This window comes from Nerophis lumbriciformis, linkage group LG27, assembly GCF_033978685.3.
Source record: "Nerophis lumbriciformis linkage group LG27, RoL_Nlum_v2.1, whole genome shotgun sequence".
Taxonomy (NCBI): domain Eukaryota; kingdom Metazoa; phylum Chordata; class Actinopteri; order Syngnathiformes; family Syngnathidae; genus Nerophis; species Nerophis lumbriciformis.
In genome coordinates, this window is record NC_084574.2 from 18,564,675 (window position 1) to 18,585,000 (window position 20,326).

At 37.4% G+C, this 20,326-nt stretch overlaps 1 protein-coding gene across 1 annotated transcript in view; it reads right to left on the minus strand.

The window, feature by feature from the left end:
• Positions 1–1,887: 1,887 nt before the first annotated feature.
• Positions 1,888–20,326, minus strand: part of adcy9 (adenylate cyclase 9) — an 88,611-nt gene continuing 70,172 nt past the window's right edge. Inside the window, exons 10-12 of the mRNA XM_061922737.2 lie at positions 16,767–16,796; positions 12,868–13,138; positions 1,888–9,780 (exon numbers count right to left, since the gene is read on the minus strand). Of these exons, the coding sequence (XP_061778721.2) occupies positions 8,860–9,780; positions 12,868–13,138; positions 16,767–16,796 (1,222 nt within the window). The 3' untranslated portion in view covers positions 1,888–8,859. The remainder of the gene's footprint in view (positions 9,781–12,867; positions 13,139–16,766; positions 16,797–20,326) is intronic.

A 20,326-nucleotide genomic window follows, 5' to 3' on the forward strand; every position in this document is an offset into this window, starting at 1 on the left:
ATGGACATAAGAAACTTTTTCAAGAAAGTAAGTATTCATCACTGCTTGTAGTAAAATGTATTAGCTCCACTTTATACCAGGTCTGTGTTTGACAAAAAGTTGACATTCCCGCTCTAAAACAATGCTGCTACTTAGTTAGCTAGTTAGCCTGAAATGCATCATTAAGGTCCTGATTATTTATAAAGTTAAATGTGCACTCTTTTTTACCATTTGCTATCTTTGGGGTTACTTCCTTCTGGAGCATCAGCTGTGTTTCTCACTTTACACATGGAGGAGAACAGGAGCTGAGCTCATTCACATATGACTATCATCAGTAGATAATAATAATCATCATCATGCAAGTAATTGTTTCTTGTTGATGCTGTGAACAAAATGTCACTGTGCAAACCCATGTTTGTTGTTGTACTGAACACAGATTGAAAATAAACCGACTGAAATAATAATAATAACAATGAATCATTTCTAAGTCTTTGTTAGTCGTTTGTGAAGTTTTGTGCTCGTGCCCTACGTTCGCTCGCATCCTGTGCATCTCCTGGGGGCTAAGCCCCCCCTGTCCTTAAAAGCTAGTGACGCCCCTGCTTTACAGTACAAATAAGAACGAAATTTGGTTACATAAGCTCATGGTAGTGCAGGATGAAAAAGCAATAATGTGCATATGTAAATAAATAAATAGATTACAGTACAGATAAATATATTGCACTTTTTCACATGCGTCCACGTTTATGGATGTATGTTATATCGTCTTTTTTATTCCAGCGAGTTAATCCATTTTGGGGGGGAGTTGAGGGGTTCATTTAATTATGATGCGTTCAAGAGCCTTACGGCCTGAGGGAAGAAGCTGTTACAGAACCTGGAGGTTCTGCTTCGGAGGCTGCGGAACCTCTTTCTAGAGTCCAGCAGTGAAAACAGTCCTTGGTGGGGGTGGGAGGAGTCTCTGCAGATTTTCTGAGCCCTGGTCAGGCAGCGGCTTTTTGCGATATCCTGGATAGGAGGAAGAGGAGTCCTGATGATCTTTTCCGCCGTCCTCACCACTCTCTGGAGAGACTTCCAGTCTGCGGCATTGCAGGCTTCAGTCCAGACAGAGATGCAGGGGTATGGAACCTATGGCTCTAGAGCCAGATGTGGCTCTTTTGATGACTGCATCTGGCTCTCAGATAAATCTTAGCTGACATTGCTTAACAGGATAAGTACTGAATAATTTCGCTGGTAATCACAGTGTTAAAAATAACGTTCAAAATATAAAACATTCACATGCATTTTAATCCATCCATCCGTTTTCTACCGCGCCTGTTCAAGAAGTCGCATTAATGGTAAAAAGTATTTTATTTATTATTGGTTGGCTTCAGAATAACAATGTTATTAAAAAGAATGAGAGACTTATTATACTCTAAAATGTTGGTATTACTTAAAAATGCACGCATTTAGTTGTATTCAGTGTTAAAAAAAATAATCATATGGCTCTCACGGAAATACATTTTAAAATATTTGGCTTTCATGGCTCTCTCAGCCAAAAAGTTTCCCGACCCCTGCTGTAGTGCCTCTGTAGAACGTGGTGAGAATGGGGGGAGGGAGCTGTGCTCTTTTCATCCGACGCAAAAAGTGCATGCGCTGCTGAGCTCTTTTTACAAAAGCTCCGGTGTGTAGGGACCAGGTTATATTGTCACGTCGTGTATTTTAATTTTAATTTAATTAAAAATTAATTTAATTAAATTTTCTTTTAATTTTCCTGAGGGAACTCTCCTGAATGAATCAATAAAGTACTATCTATCTATTTGTAATCGTTTTTATCCGATTTCAAATAAAAGTGTATTTCTGGCCTTGTCATGCTCGTTCGAACAGAAGGGTGACACGGCAGTGCGGCTGGATCAAAAGAGACGTCGGAGACGCTTTACTGAACCAAAAAGTTGCTTTATTACAAGCGAGAGCCTAATTTAAAACAGGGCTGCGGTACCCGGAGGAATCTTAAGTAAAAAAAAATGGAGGATTCCTAACTGGAGAAGCCAAACCATCAGTTTATACATTCCTTCTTACGGCGTGGCACGGTTGGTAGGGTGGCCGTGCCAGCAACCTGAGGGTTCCTGGTTCGATCCCCACCTTCTACCAACCTCGTCACGTCCGTTGTGTATTTGAGCAAGACACTTCACCCTTGCTCCTGATTGGTCGTGGTTAGGGCCTTGCATGGCAGTGAATGGGTGAATGTGGAAATAGTATCAAAGCACTTTGAGTACTTTGAAGGTAGAAAAGCGCTATAGAAGTGAAGTGAAGTGAATTATATTTATATAGCGCTTTTCTCTAGTGACTCAAAGCGCTTTACATTGTGAAACCCAATATCTAAGTTACATTTTTAAACCAGTGTGGGTGGAACTGGGAGCAGGTGGGTAAAGTGTCTTGCCCAAGGACACAACGGCAGTGACTAGAATGGCAGAAGCGGGGATCGAACCTGCAACCCTCAAGTTGCTGGCACGGCCACTCTACCAACCGAGCTATACCGGTATAATTTACCATTCTTTGTCTGTCTGGGTGTGTGCGCTAAGTCTAAACAGCACCACCTGACCATAAAAGGAGATGTTCGTGTGTAAGTGTCTGGAAAACAACTGCTTTAAGTCATAACGTAAAGGTTGGCGTTTGAGCTAGACAGGTAGTCTCCTCTCAAGGATAGGGCTATCACTTTTGCATTCCGAAGTCCCAATTAGGGCCTCCTTCCTACGTGAAGTGATCCAATTCACCTGCGAATATCAAATTTAGGGGCCTTATCTATTTATGTGCTCAAACTGAAAAAACATTGTTTACTCAAACTTGAAGGTTTGCTTTCCCCAAGTTGAATATGAACATTCACCATATGTAGAACATAAGTGGGACTAAATATAAATGTATTTTATTATATGGCACTTTATTATTTGTACATTTGTTTTTGGTTGGATTATTTCTTACATTTTACATTCACACGTTGACAAATCATCCTAAAAATGTATAATTCTTCTCTACTAAAGAGGAGAAATCTAACCTTAGAGGGAAATCTAATTCAAAAGATTTGTATGCACGTACAACACTTAGAACCTTCAGCATATCAGTATGTGGAATTAAATCATGGAATGGATTAAGTACAGAAGTTAAACATTGTACTGATATGATCCAGTTTAAGAGGTTGTTCAAATTAAAAGTGTTTACAAAGTACAAAGTAGAATAATTATGAGCAACACTTTCAACCTTATTGAGAATAAGATATGTTTAATCTGAGAATGTTTATCATGACTGACTTAATTATCTATTACAAAACTGCTGTATTAATCATTCACGGATGTCGTGCTACAAAAAGAAGTCAGTAAATAAACGCTCTGAAGTGGTAAAGGGGTAGGATTAAATAAGCTTTGCTTCTTCCTACTCCTTTTCGGACATGATGTTAAGTGAAATTATATGAAATTGTGTGATGTATTATGCAGTAAGTGTGCTCATGTCCAAAATAAACTAAAGAAAGAAAGAATCAATTTTGGTGACCATGTGAATATTAAAAAAAACATCAAAATATAGAACAAATAGAAAGCATAGTTATAGTGTACACAGCTATTTGTTTCTGCTTGGTTTATTTCAATCATACTGAAAAATAAAGAGTAATAAAAATCATAACACTCAAAACGCAAATAGGCACACATTGAATCAGCTGTGAGAATAAGTGTCTCGTTTTCATAGTTTTCTGACAATAAAAATCGGACACCATGCACATGTATAAAAACTATAATTATGTGTCATTAACTGCATATGTACAAACATTTGAGTTTTTTTTGTGCAAATGTGTACAGATTATGAACATGTGTTGATATATGATAATGGGTAATGTGCACAAAACATACATAATACATCTTATGAGCATTAAACAGACACAAAAGGAATAGGAATCTCTCTTTTTTTTCTGACCCAGTGTAATAAAAAAATACATTTTACAGTCTGATTTATATCCAGGTGTGTTCAACAGAATGGGATTGTGTTGCGAGTGCTGGTAAAAAGTAATTTACTCGATGCTTCTTTATTCTTCGGACCCAACCAAACATGACAAGATGGAGCACAACTGAAGGATTACTTCGCTTTCTCAGCAAAACTCAAATACTGTACGTCTTGTGATGCACGCATTAATAATCAATACACCTGTGGGACGTGACGAATCCATCTATCCATCCATCCATTTTCTACCGCTTGTCTCTTTTGGGGTCGCGGGGTGTGCTGGAGCCTATCTCAGCTACACATGGGCGGAAGGCGGGGTACACCCTGGACAAGTCGCCACCTCATCGCAGGGCCAACACAAATAGACAGACAACATTCACACTCACACACTAGGACCAATTTAGTGTTGCCAATCAACCTATCCCCAGGTGCATGTCTTTGGAGGTGGGAGGAAGCCGGAGTACCCGGAGGGAACCCAATACATTCATATTTAACGTGTGTCGAAAAGAGCAAAATAAACAGTATGGCGCAAAATCAAATATAAACCATGTAGTGTTTCTAACAATAATGTTGAATATTTAATTAGGTCATTTACTGTATGCATTTAAACCAGGTTTTCCATCAATAACACCAATATTGTGTGAAAATGACAAAACAGGAGTCATTCGGCACCAATAAAACAGATGCAATACGGTACTTCAGATTTGGCCAAGATATGAAAAGGGATATTGAGTTATATGCTGCAACAATGCTAACTGAACTGACACATAGAAGTGAACAGAAATAAATCAAAGTAGATACAACTTATCTTTGAATCCATAAAGCCACTTTGTGTGACTCATTTTGCCTTTTTTATACTGCAGAGATATTGTACAGGCATTGTGATGATGTCATGAGTAACCGCGGGCCAAAAGGAATACAGTATTTGGTTCAAAGGCACTGGCAGACGTGTTTGAACAACCCAAGGGCAAAGACTTCTAATAACATTTTCCTGTCACTTGCTCCCACACATGTTGTGTAAAGCATTTAACTGTATGCACACATCTAACCCTTAAAGCCACTCGATGCACCGCAATCACTCCAACACCTGTAGTAGATTGATTTATTTTTGTCTCCTACTGATATCTGCATTACTGACTTCAAGGAATACTCCTTCTCACTTAGAATCAAGTGCATTTAAAGCAACATGTAAATACATTAAATGGTATGCAGCTAATGCCACAAAAAAAACAAATTATATCAATATCTGTCATTTATCAAAAGAAATGTAGATGTATTTGCGTGAAAAGCACAAATGCATTTAACATACAATGGTACCTCAGTTTTCGGGCCCTACACTTTGTTTTCGCGTTGCCCAACATTGCAGGTAACAATGTACTTTGTTTGCACGTAAATGATTCCTCGAAATCGAGTGCTTAAGGCGGTGTTTTTCAACCACTGTCAGATACAGTCTGGTGTGCCGTGGGAGTTTATGTAATTTCACCTATTTGGGTTAAAAATATTTTTTGCAAACCAGTAATTATAGTCTGCAAATTATGTGTTGTTGTTGAGTGTCTGTGCTGTCTGGAGCTCGGCAGAGTAACCGTGTTATACTCTTCCATATCAGTAGGTGGCAGCAGGTAGCTAAATGCTGTGTAGATGTCGGTTTGTCGTGATCATAATATGCAGACGACAGCGGGAGGCAGCGTGCAGGTAAAAAGGTGTCTAATGCTTAAACCAAAAATAAACAAAAGGTGAGTGCCCCTAAGAAAAGGGGAAGGCTATGTAGAACGAAACTAAAACTGAACTGGCGACAAAGTAAACAAAAACAGAATGCTGGACGACAGCATAGACTTACAGCGTGGGGAGCAGAGAAGGCGTCCACAAAGTACATCCGTACATGGCATGACAATCAACAATGTCCACACAAAGAAGGATAAAAACAACTGAAATAGTCTTGATTGCTAAAACAAAGCAGGTGCGGGGAATAGCGCTCAAAGAAAGACAGGAAAATACCAAAAAGCAGGAAAAGCCACCAAAATAGGAGCGCAAGACAAGAACTAAAACACTACACACAGGAAAACACACAAAAAAACAAATAAGTCAGGGCGCGATGTGACAGGTCGTGACAGTACACCTACTTTGAGACAAGAGCTATATTGATGCATGCTTGGTTATGGTTTAAAGTCATATCCAACAATAGCGACAACGACGTTTTATTGTCTGAGTTTAATTTTTTTAATGATTTCTGCTGGTGGTGTGCCTTCGGATTTTTTTAATGAAACAAATGCGCCTTGGCTCAAAAAAGGTTGAAAAACACTGGCTTAAGGAACCTCCAATAGTGAGGATTTTTTGATTTACATGTTTTCTTATGGGAAAAATTGCTTGGGTTTTAGTCCGATTCGGTCTTCGTCTGACCTTTTGGAAGGAATCACTGCCCTGAAAACCGAGGTACCACTGCACCGCCATGTATTGACACGCTAAAAGCAAAAACTACCCACAAATGCACACTTATACCTTTCGGCACCACAACACAATCAGCTGGTTTAGGTTGCACTGCACCTAAAGATCACGCAATTAAAGTGGCACAATATGAAATATTTATACAGTGGAGCCCCCCCAGCCTCAATAAAGAGGCTGTGTCCCACACTTTGAACAACAAATCAATTAGACTGATGACAGTAAAACATACTGAAATATGGAATAAATATAACTGAGACTGACCAATGAGTTTTTGTGTGTATCTAAGGCAACAAATGGAAGGTCTGTGCTTCGATGCTCCAATGTGAACCGCCGTGATTGTCCCACTTGATGTGCTATTCCTCTCCACACAAAACCTGTTCGACACCACGCATTTTGCCTTGGTTTGTGGAGATGATTTTCTTTGTACAGGTGAAACTCAAATGAGAATATCGTGCAAATGTTTGTTTATTCCCGCAATTAGATTTACAAGGTGAAACTAACATGACGTAGGCTCATAACATGCAAATCAAGATATTTCAAGCCTTTTTTTTTAAATAAAATTGTGGTGATTGATTATGGCTTACAGCCTATGAAAACTTGATTTAAAAATCCCAGAAATTTGGGTTTAAAAAAAAAAAAAAAGCCATCCATCCATTTACTACCGCTTGTCCCTTATGGGGTCACGGGGAGTGCTGGAGCCTATCTCAGCTGCACACGGGCGGAAGGCGGGGTACACCCTGGACAAGTCGCCACCTCATCACAGGGCCAACACATAAACAGACAACATTCACACACTAGGGCCAATTTAGTGTTGCTAATCAACCTATCCCCAGGTGCATCTTTTTGGAGGTGGGAGGAAGTACCCGGAGTGAACCCATGCAATCATCAAAATTATAATATATAAATGTCCGACATATCTCATTTTGCATATACAGTAAGGAAGGGATTCACCTGGCCCCATTCCTGGGGGGGATCTCACTTAAAATGGCTTTTAACACTACGTGAGTTGTGTGGTCCTCTGTTGACCTTTGTGTTTTTAAAATTTTGATTTCTATTTACTGTTTTAATTGGTTTTACCCTTTTAAATTGTTTTTAATCATATTTATTTTATATTGTTTTTAATTGTGTTTAATATTGTTGTGCAGCACTTTGGAAACATTTTGTTGTTTAAATGTGCTATATAAATAAAGTGGATTGGATTGGATTGGATTAAAAAGAAGCGGGGGAGTTAATCATTTTTGCAATACAGTCTACTGAAAATGATGGAAAGCGTCACTCTACATAGCAACTGATGCTCTGTTCAAAGTTGGAATTGCCACAAAATACATTTAAAAATATTCAACACTCTACTGCCATCTGTTTGCTCAAGTGGATAGTGGCCGTCTCCATTCGTCACGTTTCATGTGTCAGGTCAATCGTGACGAATGGGACCATATGAATCCCCTCCCTACTGTAATGAGTTTATATCACACATTAGTTTTACATTTGAAATTGAATTGCAGAAATGAATGGACTTTTGCACTATATTCAAATTTTGTGAGTTTCATCTGTATAGACTAGCTGACGCTGCAAAAAGCAGTGACCTTTAAACTGAAGGTTTTTTTTAAATTCTACAGCCACCTTTCAGGTCTAGAAGAGTTTCATGCCCGTCACGAAGAACTTGGGTCACAGTATCAAGTCTAGTTAAAGTGCCTTCTGTTTTTTTTTGGTGACAATCTCCCTTTTTCCCCCCAATTTTTGTGACAGGAAATATATGTCAATGCTATCTCACCTCTAAATACAAGTGGCTGAGAAATAAAAACATTGTGCAAGACCTGTGCTTAAATGTGCATTTACAACAAAATGAAATCTATGCAGCCTGCTTTGAAGCATATTCTCTTATATTGTGAATACTGTATAAAGCCCTAATATACATAGAGAAAGTTAACACTGCTTCATGTGATTCCCTCATTCTTTCCATAATTCAGCCTATAACGCTGCGCTGGCACTTGATTGATCTAAAATGATTTTCCCTTAAAGTAAGATCAAGTTAGAATGATATGGCACAACAATAATGACTTTTTTTGCGGGGGCGGGGGAATACAAATAAATCCTCGCGTTGAAAGTAAAAGCGTAAGAAACCACAGAGAATTCAGCAGTCTACGTATTACGGGGATACAAAAAGCCACACAAAGATTGCTCAAACTTTGTTCGGTATTCATATTTGTTCTGTTCTAGTCCTGAAGGCACTTAATAACAAAGTGAATAATACAAAACATGAACACCTAGCCCCTTGCTTCCTTCTTTACTCCTGTGTTCAACACAGGCTCCGCCCATTGCAACACTTCATTCCAATAAACCACGCCAGTAGCGTTGAGGTTTTTTTTTCCTCTTCGACCTCAACCATATTCCTCGTCATAACTTGCCAAGAGGAGGCGACATCCTGCTCTGGAGTGTTAGCAGCTCAGGTAAGCAGGAGGGGGTTACAGAGGTCAGGTTTGATCAGAGACGGGCATAGAATTCCTCATTGAATGTCGTCAGCTCATCAGCCTCCTCCTCCATATTGTTCTCTTCAAGTGCAGGGGACTGTGCACCTCTGGGTAGTGACACAATATCCGAGGAGGTGGAAGGGAAGTGATAGTCTTTGGTGGAGTACTGCCCAGCGTCCCTATATCCTTCTTTCCTGGCCTCTGTGGATGGAGCTGCGACTATCTTGGGCCTTACTGCACTCTGTAGATGAGGAGGGACTGTGGATGGAGATGAAGGTGTTCCGACTCTGGCGCTCCCCTCCGTTTGATCTTGGCACATACATTCCCCATTTTTAGGATACAGAAAGGTCCTCATTTGGCCTTTGCCCTTCACATTCACAGTACCTCTATAATCAAACTTCAAGCCCATGGCGCTGAGCACAGCGTGGCTTTCTTCGCTCACCTGCACCCGACACTCCACGCCCGTGGAGTCCATGCGGCTGGCAATGTTGACCGTGTCCCCCCAGATGTCGTAGAGCAGCTTAGTGGTGCCAATCACCCCGGCCGTCAGCGGCCCGTGGTTGAATCCGATGCGGAGCTTGAAACCGAAGCCCAGCATGTTCTTGTTGAAGTCGTCCAACACGCCCATCATCTCCAGGGCGAAGTTGAACAGCGCCCTCAGGTGAGCATGCGGAGAGTCCTCTTCGTTCTCCGCCAACTGCCGAACGTTCAGCCCAGATGCCGCCATGTAGGTGGCGCCGATTGTCTTGATTTTTTCCACACTTTTGAATTCGGGTTTTCGTAGGAGCTCATCGAAGTCACCGATGAGCTCATTGAGGACCCGGTAGCATTCTTTGCCTCCCTCGTAGCTCTCTTCATAGAACTCACTGAAGTTTACAATACTGGCGAAGATCACGCCCACGCTGTCGTGGTTTTTGGAGTAGCTCTGTGTCACCTGGGAACAATCAAAACAAACATGTATGACACCAAGTTTGAAGCAAGTTGTATATATGATACTTCAATCATACCTAAATGAACACATACGCCACCCACATTGTACACAGAACACATAAATCACACTTTTGCACAGTTGTCTTACATGTATGCAACGATAAACGGTATAAATGATAACCACGGTAAAACTCCCGACCGTTTTAAATAAACATTTTCAAAAACCGTGATTGATAACTGCACTTTGATAAACTCATGGACTGACTGGCGCCAGCTCGCAAACTTAAATGCTAACATGAAAACAAGACACTAATGTTTTTCTCCATTAATAAACAATAGAGATGTCCGATAATGGCTTTTTTGCCGATATCCCGATATTGTCCAACTCTTAATTACCGATTCCGATATCAACCGATACCGACATATACAGTCGTGGAATTAACACATTATTATGCCTAATTTTGTTGTGATGCCCCGCTGGATGCATTAAACAATGTAACAAGGTTTTCCAAAATAAATCAACTCAAGTTATGGAAAAAAATGCCAACATGGCACTGCCATATTTATTATTGAAGTCACAAAGTGCATTATTTTTTTTAACATGCCTCGAAACAGCAGCTTGGAATTTGGGACATGCTCTCCCTGAGAGAGCATGAGGAGGTTGAGGTGGGCGGGTGTATATTGTAGCGTCTCGGAAGAGTTAGTGCTGCAAGGGGTTCTGGGTATTTGTTCTGTTGTGTTTATGTTGTGTTACGTTGCGGATGTTCTCCCGAAATGTGTGTGTAATTCTTGTTTGGTGTGGGTTCACAGTGTGGCGCATATTTGTAACAGTGTTAAAGTTGTTTATACGGCCCCCCTCAGTGAGACCTGCATGGCTGTTGACCAAGTATGCGTGCATTCACTTGTGTGTTTGAAAAGCCGTAGATATTATGTGATTGGGCCGGCACGCAAAGGCAGTGCCTTTAAGGTTGATTGGCGCTCTGTACCTCTCCCTACGTCCGTGTACACAGCGCCGTTTTAAAAAGTCATAAATTTTACTTTTTGAAACCGATACCGATAATTTTGAAACTGATACCGATAATTTCCGATGTTACATTTTAAAGCATTTATCGGCCGATATTATCGGACATCCCTAATAAACAACATAGCTCAATCTAAAGTTATATAAATACATAACTATGTGACCAACTAAGATATTCCATTGTGCACATTAAACCTACTATCTGTGTTTTCTTCGAACAGAGTCATTGTTCTATACTAAGGGGAATACCAGACAAAGCTGTTTTTTTTCTACATTGTCGAAATAAGATATAATAATAAAAGATTGAATTTGTTACACACTTTTATTTAAATACATCTTAAAGTTCTAAAGTACAAACCAATATTTAAAACAATAAAAGTGTAGCCGTTAAAACGGATAAAATACTAAGACTAAAACACTATCAGTGAAGCATAAGAAAGACAAGCCAAGCAAAATAGTGAATTTTCTAACAATGTGTCAATTTAATTCAGTTATAAAATAGTTTTAAAAAATGGTACTGTGTGTATTAGTACTTTTTGAGCACTTTCAACAATACCACAATATTAATGATAAATGTGATCATTTTGGTCATGATGACCTTGATATGACATTTTCATATTGTTCAATTCCTAATGCTTAATCATTTTTTTTTTATAATATACAGTTCAAAATTGTTTCTATACTAGTTATACTATATATTTTTACTGTTTTTATATACTATATAGTGATTACAACTCGGAGAGTGGAAAACGCAATTTCGATGCTCTGTGTGTTTTGGACACATGGCGAATTGACAAGACTTGAATATTGCATGACATATAATGCAGCAATAACACACACGAATACTATAATTTAAACTTTTTTTTAATCCCTGTGGTTTATTGTACTGGCAGCTACAGAACAGTGTTAATCAGTCCCTCCAGGATTTTGCAGCCTTTTTTCTTTCTTTTTTAGAAAGTTGCGGCAAAAGTTGCAATGTTTTGATGACATTGATTCAAGTTGGGATTTTATGAAGTTGTTATCAATGTTTTAAGTGTTCCTTGTAACTTGAACCTCAAAAAGCACAGAATTTCAACAACAGTTGGAAAACAAATACTGTATTGATGTTTTTACTCCTTTACTACCACACAGACTTAAAAGTCGACACTACAATGCAGTAATAGCACATAGTACTATCTATCTACACTGGGGCTCATTGTCAAATTACTCTACTGTTTAAATCAATTATAACTAATAGTAGTAATAATTAATTATAATTACAGAAAGCAACACCACTAAAGGTTTCCTAATTGTCTCTGACATCCACAAGTTACAGGCATTCTCTGTGTATGTTTTATATTTGAGCGTTTGCCCAATTTAAACATTAATTTATGTTTCAACACATTTATCCCCGCACATCAAGAATTAAAATAGCATTGTTTTGTTTTGCTTTATAAACATTTGCATGTTACAGGATCTGGCACCGTTTTTGAAGTACAGATTTGGTCTTATGTAAGTAGAATGCGAACGATCCCTACTGATACCTATTTCTTTTTAAGGTCTGTTTACCAGGAGTGCTACAAAAAAAAGGATCGATTCACATCTGAATCACAAATCTTACTTATTCGATTCTATAGCGATTCATAATTTTCAACAAACAACTAAAAAAATACATTAAAATGATAGGCCATCTCTGGGCTTCCTCACTGTGCATTACGCCAGCAGCCAAGAGGAGCTTTTGTTTTATACCAAATCATATACTCCGAGGATCGATTTGAATCAAATAGTCTCCCTAAGAATCTGAATCGAATCCTGAGTTGTTGTAAGATCCCAAACCCTCCTGTCAACTACTGTTTACGTATTAAGTGATGCCATCACGGAACCTAGATTAGGTAGCCATTCCTATAGATAGAAGACCTGTATATAGTCTTTAAAATTCATGTCTTCAATATCACATACTGTATTATACCACATAATATATCACATCAAAAATATTGAAGATACACTTTTTTAAATGAGAAGTAGTTAAACTAAAGAAGAACTATAAAAAGACAGCTCAGGTGACATTTGTGATTCAATAGTGACAAAAACCTTGAGTTGGTCAGCAACATGGATGGGGATTATGTTGCCCAGTAACCACTCCGCTTGGTCCCGCATCGTCTGGATCTTGGAGCGGTGCTTGTCAGCCTCCACATTGCCATGGTAATGCAGACGGTAGCTGACCTCAAACTCGCGGTTGAGAAACCAGACCAGGAGAAGAAGCAGAAAGAAGGCAAGGACTGCCTCTGGCACCAGAAGATCGTGAGGTCGCAGAGGAACATCAGCGGGTGAACCGTCCCCACTTAATGTGGAGATGTTCAGTCTGAAATAGGATTGGAACAGAACGAGAGTGAAGGATTTAAGAGGATTAAAAGGAGGAACCAAACAATCCACAACAGATAATACTTGGACAAATGTACCTAAATCTTCGATATGATAAAAAAAAAGGTGTTTGATCACACTACTGAAAACTCATTACCTAAACAATGAACTTAAGATGTGTTTCCACAAAGCTGCACAGTTTGGTTTGTTACAGCACACTATTTCTGAGGTTATAAATATCATCTGTACCCACTTAACTGTTAGGTGGTAATGTACCTTAGGGGTGCAGCAAGACCCACTGCAGTTTGTTGATTGGTAAACAGTAGGGGTGCTAAAAAAAAAAAACGATTCACATAGAAATTGTTTAATATATATATATATATATATATATATATATATTTATAAGCCAGTGTGTATATTTCTTGCAATTTTCAAAACTACATTTTGGATTAAAAACAAACAAACTATTATTATTGGTAATGTTATTATTGATACTGTTGCTTTTATTAATTTGTTCTTTTCTTCTTTTTTTAGTATTGTATTTGTATGTTTTCTCAATTTCTTTGTACATTTCTAAGTTCTGTAAAGCTGGGATTGGGTTGGAGTTGGGTTTGCTCTATTTGTTTTAATTATTTTGATTTACATTCTGGGATTTTTGGAAATAAAATTTAAAAATTTTTTCTTCTAAAAAATAAGTTTTTTAGGCCAACACCGAGTCGTACGTCAGCAGCCAAGAGAAGCATTTAAAACCTGTAATGTGTTTTGAAAAAGATGTACTATAATTTATATACCAAATAATAAATTACAAGACTCGTGTTGAATTGAGAATCAATTCTGAATCGAATTGTCACCCCAAGAACCGGATCAAATCGTGTGGCATCTAAAGATTCCCCCCTCTAGCAAACAGACAATCGTTACTTTTGTCCTGGGTGTCCAAAATGTATCCACTGATCAAAGGATGTGGAGAGCCACTTTGATATTTTTGGATATAATTTGTTCTTTGTCTAAAAAAAATATATATTTTAAAAAGTTGTTATTCTTAGTTATAGCGGTACCTCGGTTTCTGTTATTAAAATGTTTGAAATGGTCTACTGAATACCGAATCGTACGGAAACCAAAGAGATTTTTCCAATAAGAATACATGCAAACCCAATTAATCCATTCCATAAACCCCAAACATGCAAAAAAGAATAACACAAAACGTAATTTTTAGAAAATAACTATAGTTTTACATGCAGAAAAATACTCTGGGTAGCAAAGACGGCGATTAACAGAGAAGAAGAATGTGTAGTGGAGAGCTGCAGAAACAAAAGTTATTTCTTGAATTCAATAGTGTTTCTCGCCTTCTTTATCAAAATACCGGCAGTCGTACCAATAAAAAACAAAACAAACACAGACACTGAGTCACCAATGCGTGTGATGCTTTGTTGGATTGCTCGATTCCACAGAACAATACGCGGGCAAATAGACTAGTTTGTTTTGTGCAATACTTGACCGTACAATAACCAAGATGGTAAATTAAAAATACTACAAGGTGGGGCTTACAAAAAACAGAATACCACTGTATTTGAAACAACACTTTTTACTATAAATTGTGCCCTGTTTGCTCCATTTTTCCCAATTTTTTTAAATTTATTACAGAAATATTCCAAAAACGATCCCTGGTCTTTGGACACCCCTGCCCTTCTAAGTGGTCCGTGAGTAACATAATAGTTGTATTTTTGTGGCACCACCGCAAACCGCTACATGCACTATTGATATTAGACAATATTTTATTAAAGTTAGTAATACCTGTAGTTAGTAATACCCCCCATAAGTAAGCTGAAATTTCATGACAATCAAATATGATGAAGCATTGGCGTCGTTAGGCCTATTTTAGGGAGGTTGAAGCCCCACTAAAATATTCATAAGCCCCCCTAAATAATTTGGAGTTATTTATTTATTTAGTACAAAAAATTGCAGGAAAAAGTCAATATAAATATGCAGGAATACGAGTTTAAATATAAAATAATATAACCTGTCATTATTCACTATGACTATAAATCACTAGGGATGTCCGATAATATCGGACTGCCGATATTATCGGTCGATAAATGCTTTGAAATGTATTATCGGTTTCAAAATTATCGGTATCGGTTTCAAAAAGTAATATTTATGACTTTTTTAAAACACCGCTGTGTACGCGGACGTTCAGAGTACAGAGCGCCAATAAACCTTAAAGGCACTTCCTTTGCGTGCCGGCCCAGTCACATAATATCTACAGCTTTTCACACACACAGAAGTGAATGCAAAGAAATACTTGGTCAACAGCCATACAGGTCACACTGAGGGTGGCCGTATAAACAACTTTAACACTGTTACAAATATGCGCCACACTGTGAACCCACACCAAACAAGAATGACAAACACATTTCGGGAGAACATCCGCACCGTAACACAACATAAACACAACAGAACAAATACCCAGAACCTCTTGCAGCACTAACTCTTCCGGGACGCTACAATATACACCCCCCTCATCCAAAACTAATGTAAAGTATCAAATAATAGAAGAAAAAGTGATTTTTACATTTTAACAGAAGTGTAGATAGAACATGTTAAAAGAGAAAGTAAGCAGATATTAACAGTAAATGAACAAGTAGATTAATAATCAATTTTCTATCACTTGTCCTTAATAATTTTGACAAAATAATAGAATGGGAAATGACACAATATGTTACTGCATATGGCAGCAGCTAAATTAGGATCCTTTGTTTGTTCACTTACTAATAAAAGACAAGTTGTCTTGTATGTTCACTATTTTATTTAAGGACAAACTTACAATAAGAAACATATGTTTAATGTACCGTAGGATTTTTTGTTAAAATAAAGCCAATAATGCAATTTTTTGTGGTCCCCTTTATTTAGAAAAGTATCGAAAAGTATTGAAATAATTTTGGTACCGGTACGAAAATATTGGTATCGGGACAACACTACCATGTACATGTATTCAATGTTTGTTTTGTAATTCTAATACAACGCCAAAAAGTTGTGAGCGAAAAGATCTTGCAAGTGCAAAGATTTTTCAAGGAACCTCCTGGAGCAAAGCCCCCCTGTTCTTCAAACCTAGTGACGCCGCTGTGATGAAGTTAACCGTAAATTGTTCAATTATTGTTCTAAAAATGTACTATGAATAGCACACACTTTGTTCTCTGCGAGTGCACAAGTGACAGTGATCAAATTAGAGAGAGGTGTAGATAACCTATTGTGATTACACATAATGACAGATGTCATTTGCCTGATAAGAGTCAGCCATTTATCTGGCCAACTGAATAAGAGCCATAATCCTTTCCACGTCCTCTGCAGTACAGTCAGTTGACATGGGGCGCTGCAAAAATATATAAAAATACAAGCGAGTGCAGGCTTTATGCAGCTTTATCAACAGAAGTGACATTTAGCAGGCATTATTGCTGGTGCACGGGGAGAGACAGAGCGATAAAAACAGAGGGGTTGGGGGGAGAATAATGAGATTGAGTAAAAGCAAGTGAAGGCTGCTGTTATGAAAACTATAAAAAGAAGTCTACTGCTCTTGTTGACCTTTGAAATGTCACTCATCCGTCATACACATCTGTTCCCACGCAAACACTCACCCATGAACTGGCAAGCTGTTATTACTTGAGCTGAAAGAGAGGAGAGTGCTGTCAATCAGGACTGTTGACACATACAAACATATAAATTGGTTTGTCTTTGCCTGATATTTAGACATTTTGAGTTTGACTGTGAGGAAGAGAATTCCTGCAGCTTTAGATGCACTTGACAAAAATTTGGACAACCTGTCACAGCAAGGGGAATTGACCTATTGATTGAATGGCTTCCTCCACGACTATAGGTGGCACAATGCTGCCGGCCTTTTAGCCTCTCAGAGGCCATTTACACACTGTTCAATTCAAACCTGATAAAAACAGTTTCACTTTGTTTGTGTATCATAGAGGAGCTGCAGCATATCCTAGCTGACTTCAGGTGAGTGGTGGGGTACACCCTGCAATTGCTGCCAGTATGGATGTACGCCGATATTGGTATAAAAATGTGATATTGGATAATATCGATGTCATTTTTTTTTTGCTGTTAATCATATTGGATTTGTGATGACCTCATCAAACTGTGTTCCACAAACCAACAAGCATGCAAGCTCAAACTCAACATTATGGACGGTCAAATGGGAAAAAATTAAATAAATAAATACATCTTTAATTAATTACTTTAATGTGTCATTATTAATTGTATTTGGAATTACATGCATAAATGTTATTAAATGTGTCATTCATTTATTTTAATGTAAAATTACATTTGATTATTGTGAAGTGAAGTGTGAAGTGAATTATATTTATATAGCGCTTTTTCTCTAGTGACTCAAAGCGCTTTACATAGTGAAACCCAATATCTAAGTTACATTTAAACCAGTGTGGGTGGCACTGGGAGCAGGTGGGTAAAGTGTCTTGCCCAAGGACACAGCGGCAGTGACTAGGATGGCGGAAGCGGGGATCGAACCTGCAAACCTCAAGTTACTGGCACGGCCGCTCTACCAACCGAGCTATATCGCCCCAATTATTGAATTAATTCATCCATCCATCCATCCATTTTCTACCGCTTATTCCCTGAAGGGAATAAGCGTATTGTAGCCTATCTCAGCTACAATCATGATTTATTAAATTATTTCATAATTTATAAAATTATTTTATGATTTAATTAATTACTCATAATTTAATAATTTATTTACGTAGTTCATGACAATTATATTAGCTCACAATTGATTTATTTTATGATTTATATTCATGATTATATTATACTAATTAACTAAGAATTATACAAATTATCATTAAATCCCAAGCACTGACTTCCATGGCTAAATTTTGACAGATAAAATAAATTCATGAAGCGCTGACAAACAGGTTCAGCAATTAATTAAATACATCTTGAAATCATCCTTGTATCGCAAAATAAGTAATTAAATCATAAAACAAATAAATCATGTAACTATTAAACAATTAAATTAATCATGAAATAATTAATTCAATCATGAAACAATTAATTACGTCATGAAACAGTTGAATAAATCATTAAATCATGAATGAATGAAATCAATAATTAATTTAAATATTAAATAATTACATGTCATTTTACATAAGACAGATTACATTTCATAACAATGTTATGTGTTTAATTACAATTACAAATAATTAAAAACACATTAAATAATTATTTAAAGATGTATTTATTTATTTACTTGTGTCCCATATGACCCTCCATACAATATGTCCACAGAGTGGAATTATTTCCAATTATTTCAGATTGTAAATATGTAATTAGCAATGACTGTTAAGTACTGGTTATGCGAAGAGGAAGAAGAGGGTCTTCCTTTAATACTTTGAATCCAATATCTTATCTCTGGAAAAATCACACAACCTTTTTGTTGATAATAGTAGATTCTTTAACAATCATTAATTAATAATCATAAAATTCTTTAATGATTATTTTGTTGCAGTATTTGTCTAATTTTGTACAAATTGTGTTTATTTGTGAAATGCATCCAGTGGCATCGCAGTAAAAGAAGCATAATGCGTTCATTCATTACACCGGATGTGACCTGACATTAGTTTGAGGGAAAAGTTGAAATATATATTGGAAATGCAGTGCTGGACAGTATCGGCATATCGGATATCACTTATAAAGCCACAATTCAGCATCTCTAGTTGCCAGCCAAGTTGTTATACAGTGTAGCCACCCACATGTTATGTGAGATGTTAACATTTCTACAACTGTCTGTGTGTGCAAGTGACAGCTGGTAGTTTGACATTAACTGTGAAAACATCAATCAACTCCATTGATAAAAAGGGATTACATGTTTCTGTTATTCTGCTTGCTACACTATTGCTGATCATTGTGGTCTATAAAGTGATTGTTGATGATCACCTCCTTGTAATTTTTATAGCGTCTGATAGACGATGCAGTATGTATTTTCTATTAAATAGTCGCATAGTTCAATGATCACGGTCCAGCCAAAATCGTTGTATGTATTAAACATCCGTTAGCCCAAACACGACTGATGTGCGCGGTCGCCTTATTGTACGCCTCGTCGCGTAGACATCCATAAACTTGAGGGTTCCTGGTACAAATCCAGCTTCCGCCATCCTAGTCACTGCTATTGTGTCTTTGGGCAAGACACTTTACCCACCTTGCCTCAAGTGATGAATAAATATGAATGAATGTTTGGTGATGGTCAAAGACGCTTGTCGGCGTAAATTGGCAGCCATGTTACTGTCAGTCTACCACAGGGCAGCTGTGGCTACAAAGGTGCATTGCAAAAAATTTAAATCTAAGTAAGATTACATATCTCAAATAAGGGTGATATTTGCTTATTTTCTGTCTGATAAGATAATTCTTCTCACTAAGCAGATTTTTTGTTAGAACGTTTTTACTTGTTTTAAGTGTTTTGGTCCTAAATGATCTCAGTAAGATATTACAGCTTGTTGCTGAGATTTGATGACCTATATTGAGTAAAACATTCTTGAAACTAGAATATCAACTGTTGCAAAGCTGTGTCATCAACACTCACAAGTATAAAACTACTTTTGTAAAGTAATAATTTCTTATTTTAAGCATGTAAAAAAAAAAATCATGACTTTGACACAATTGTTTCTCATATTAAAACAGATGACAGCCAAATGGACTTTGCTGTTTTATTTTCAATGAAACAAGAGAAAATATGTACTCATATAGTAGTACAGTTGTTATTAGTGAGAATATACTTATTTTAAGGTATTTTGGGGTTTATTGAGGTTAGCTAATTTTACATGTTTTGGAAAGCTTGACAAGCCAAATTTTCTTGTTCTATTGGCAGATAATTTTGCTTAGTTCAAATAAAATACCCCTATTTTTTTTTCTTGTTTTAGAACACTGACTTTTTGCAGTGTAGCTTACCACCACCAACAATGGGTTCTCAGTGTTACGCGCTTTGAGTCACTAGAAAAAAACGCTATATAAATATAATCCATTATTATTATTATTATTATTATCATCATTATTATAGGGTTTTTCTTGGAGTGTTTCTTGGATGAAAGCACATAGTGTCAGAGTGGGAGAATGCCACTCACATTTACCCGTAACATGCATGGTTTTGGAGTGCAGGAAAAAAATACGCCCTGTTCATGAC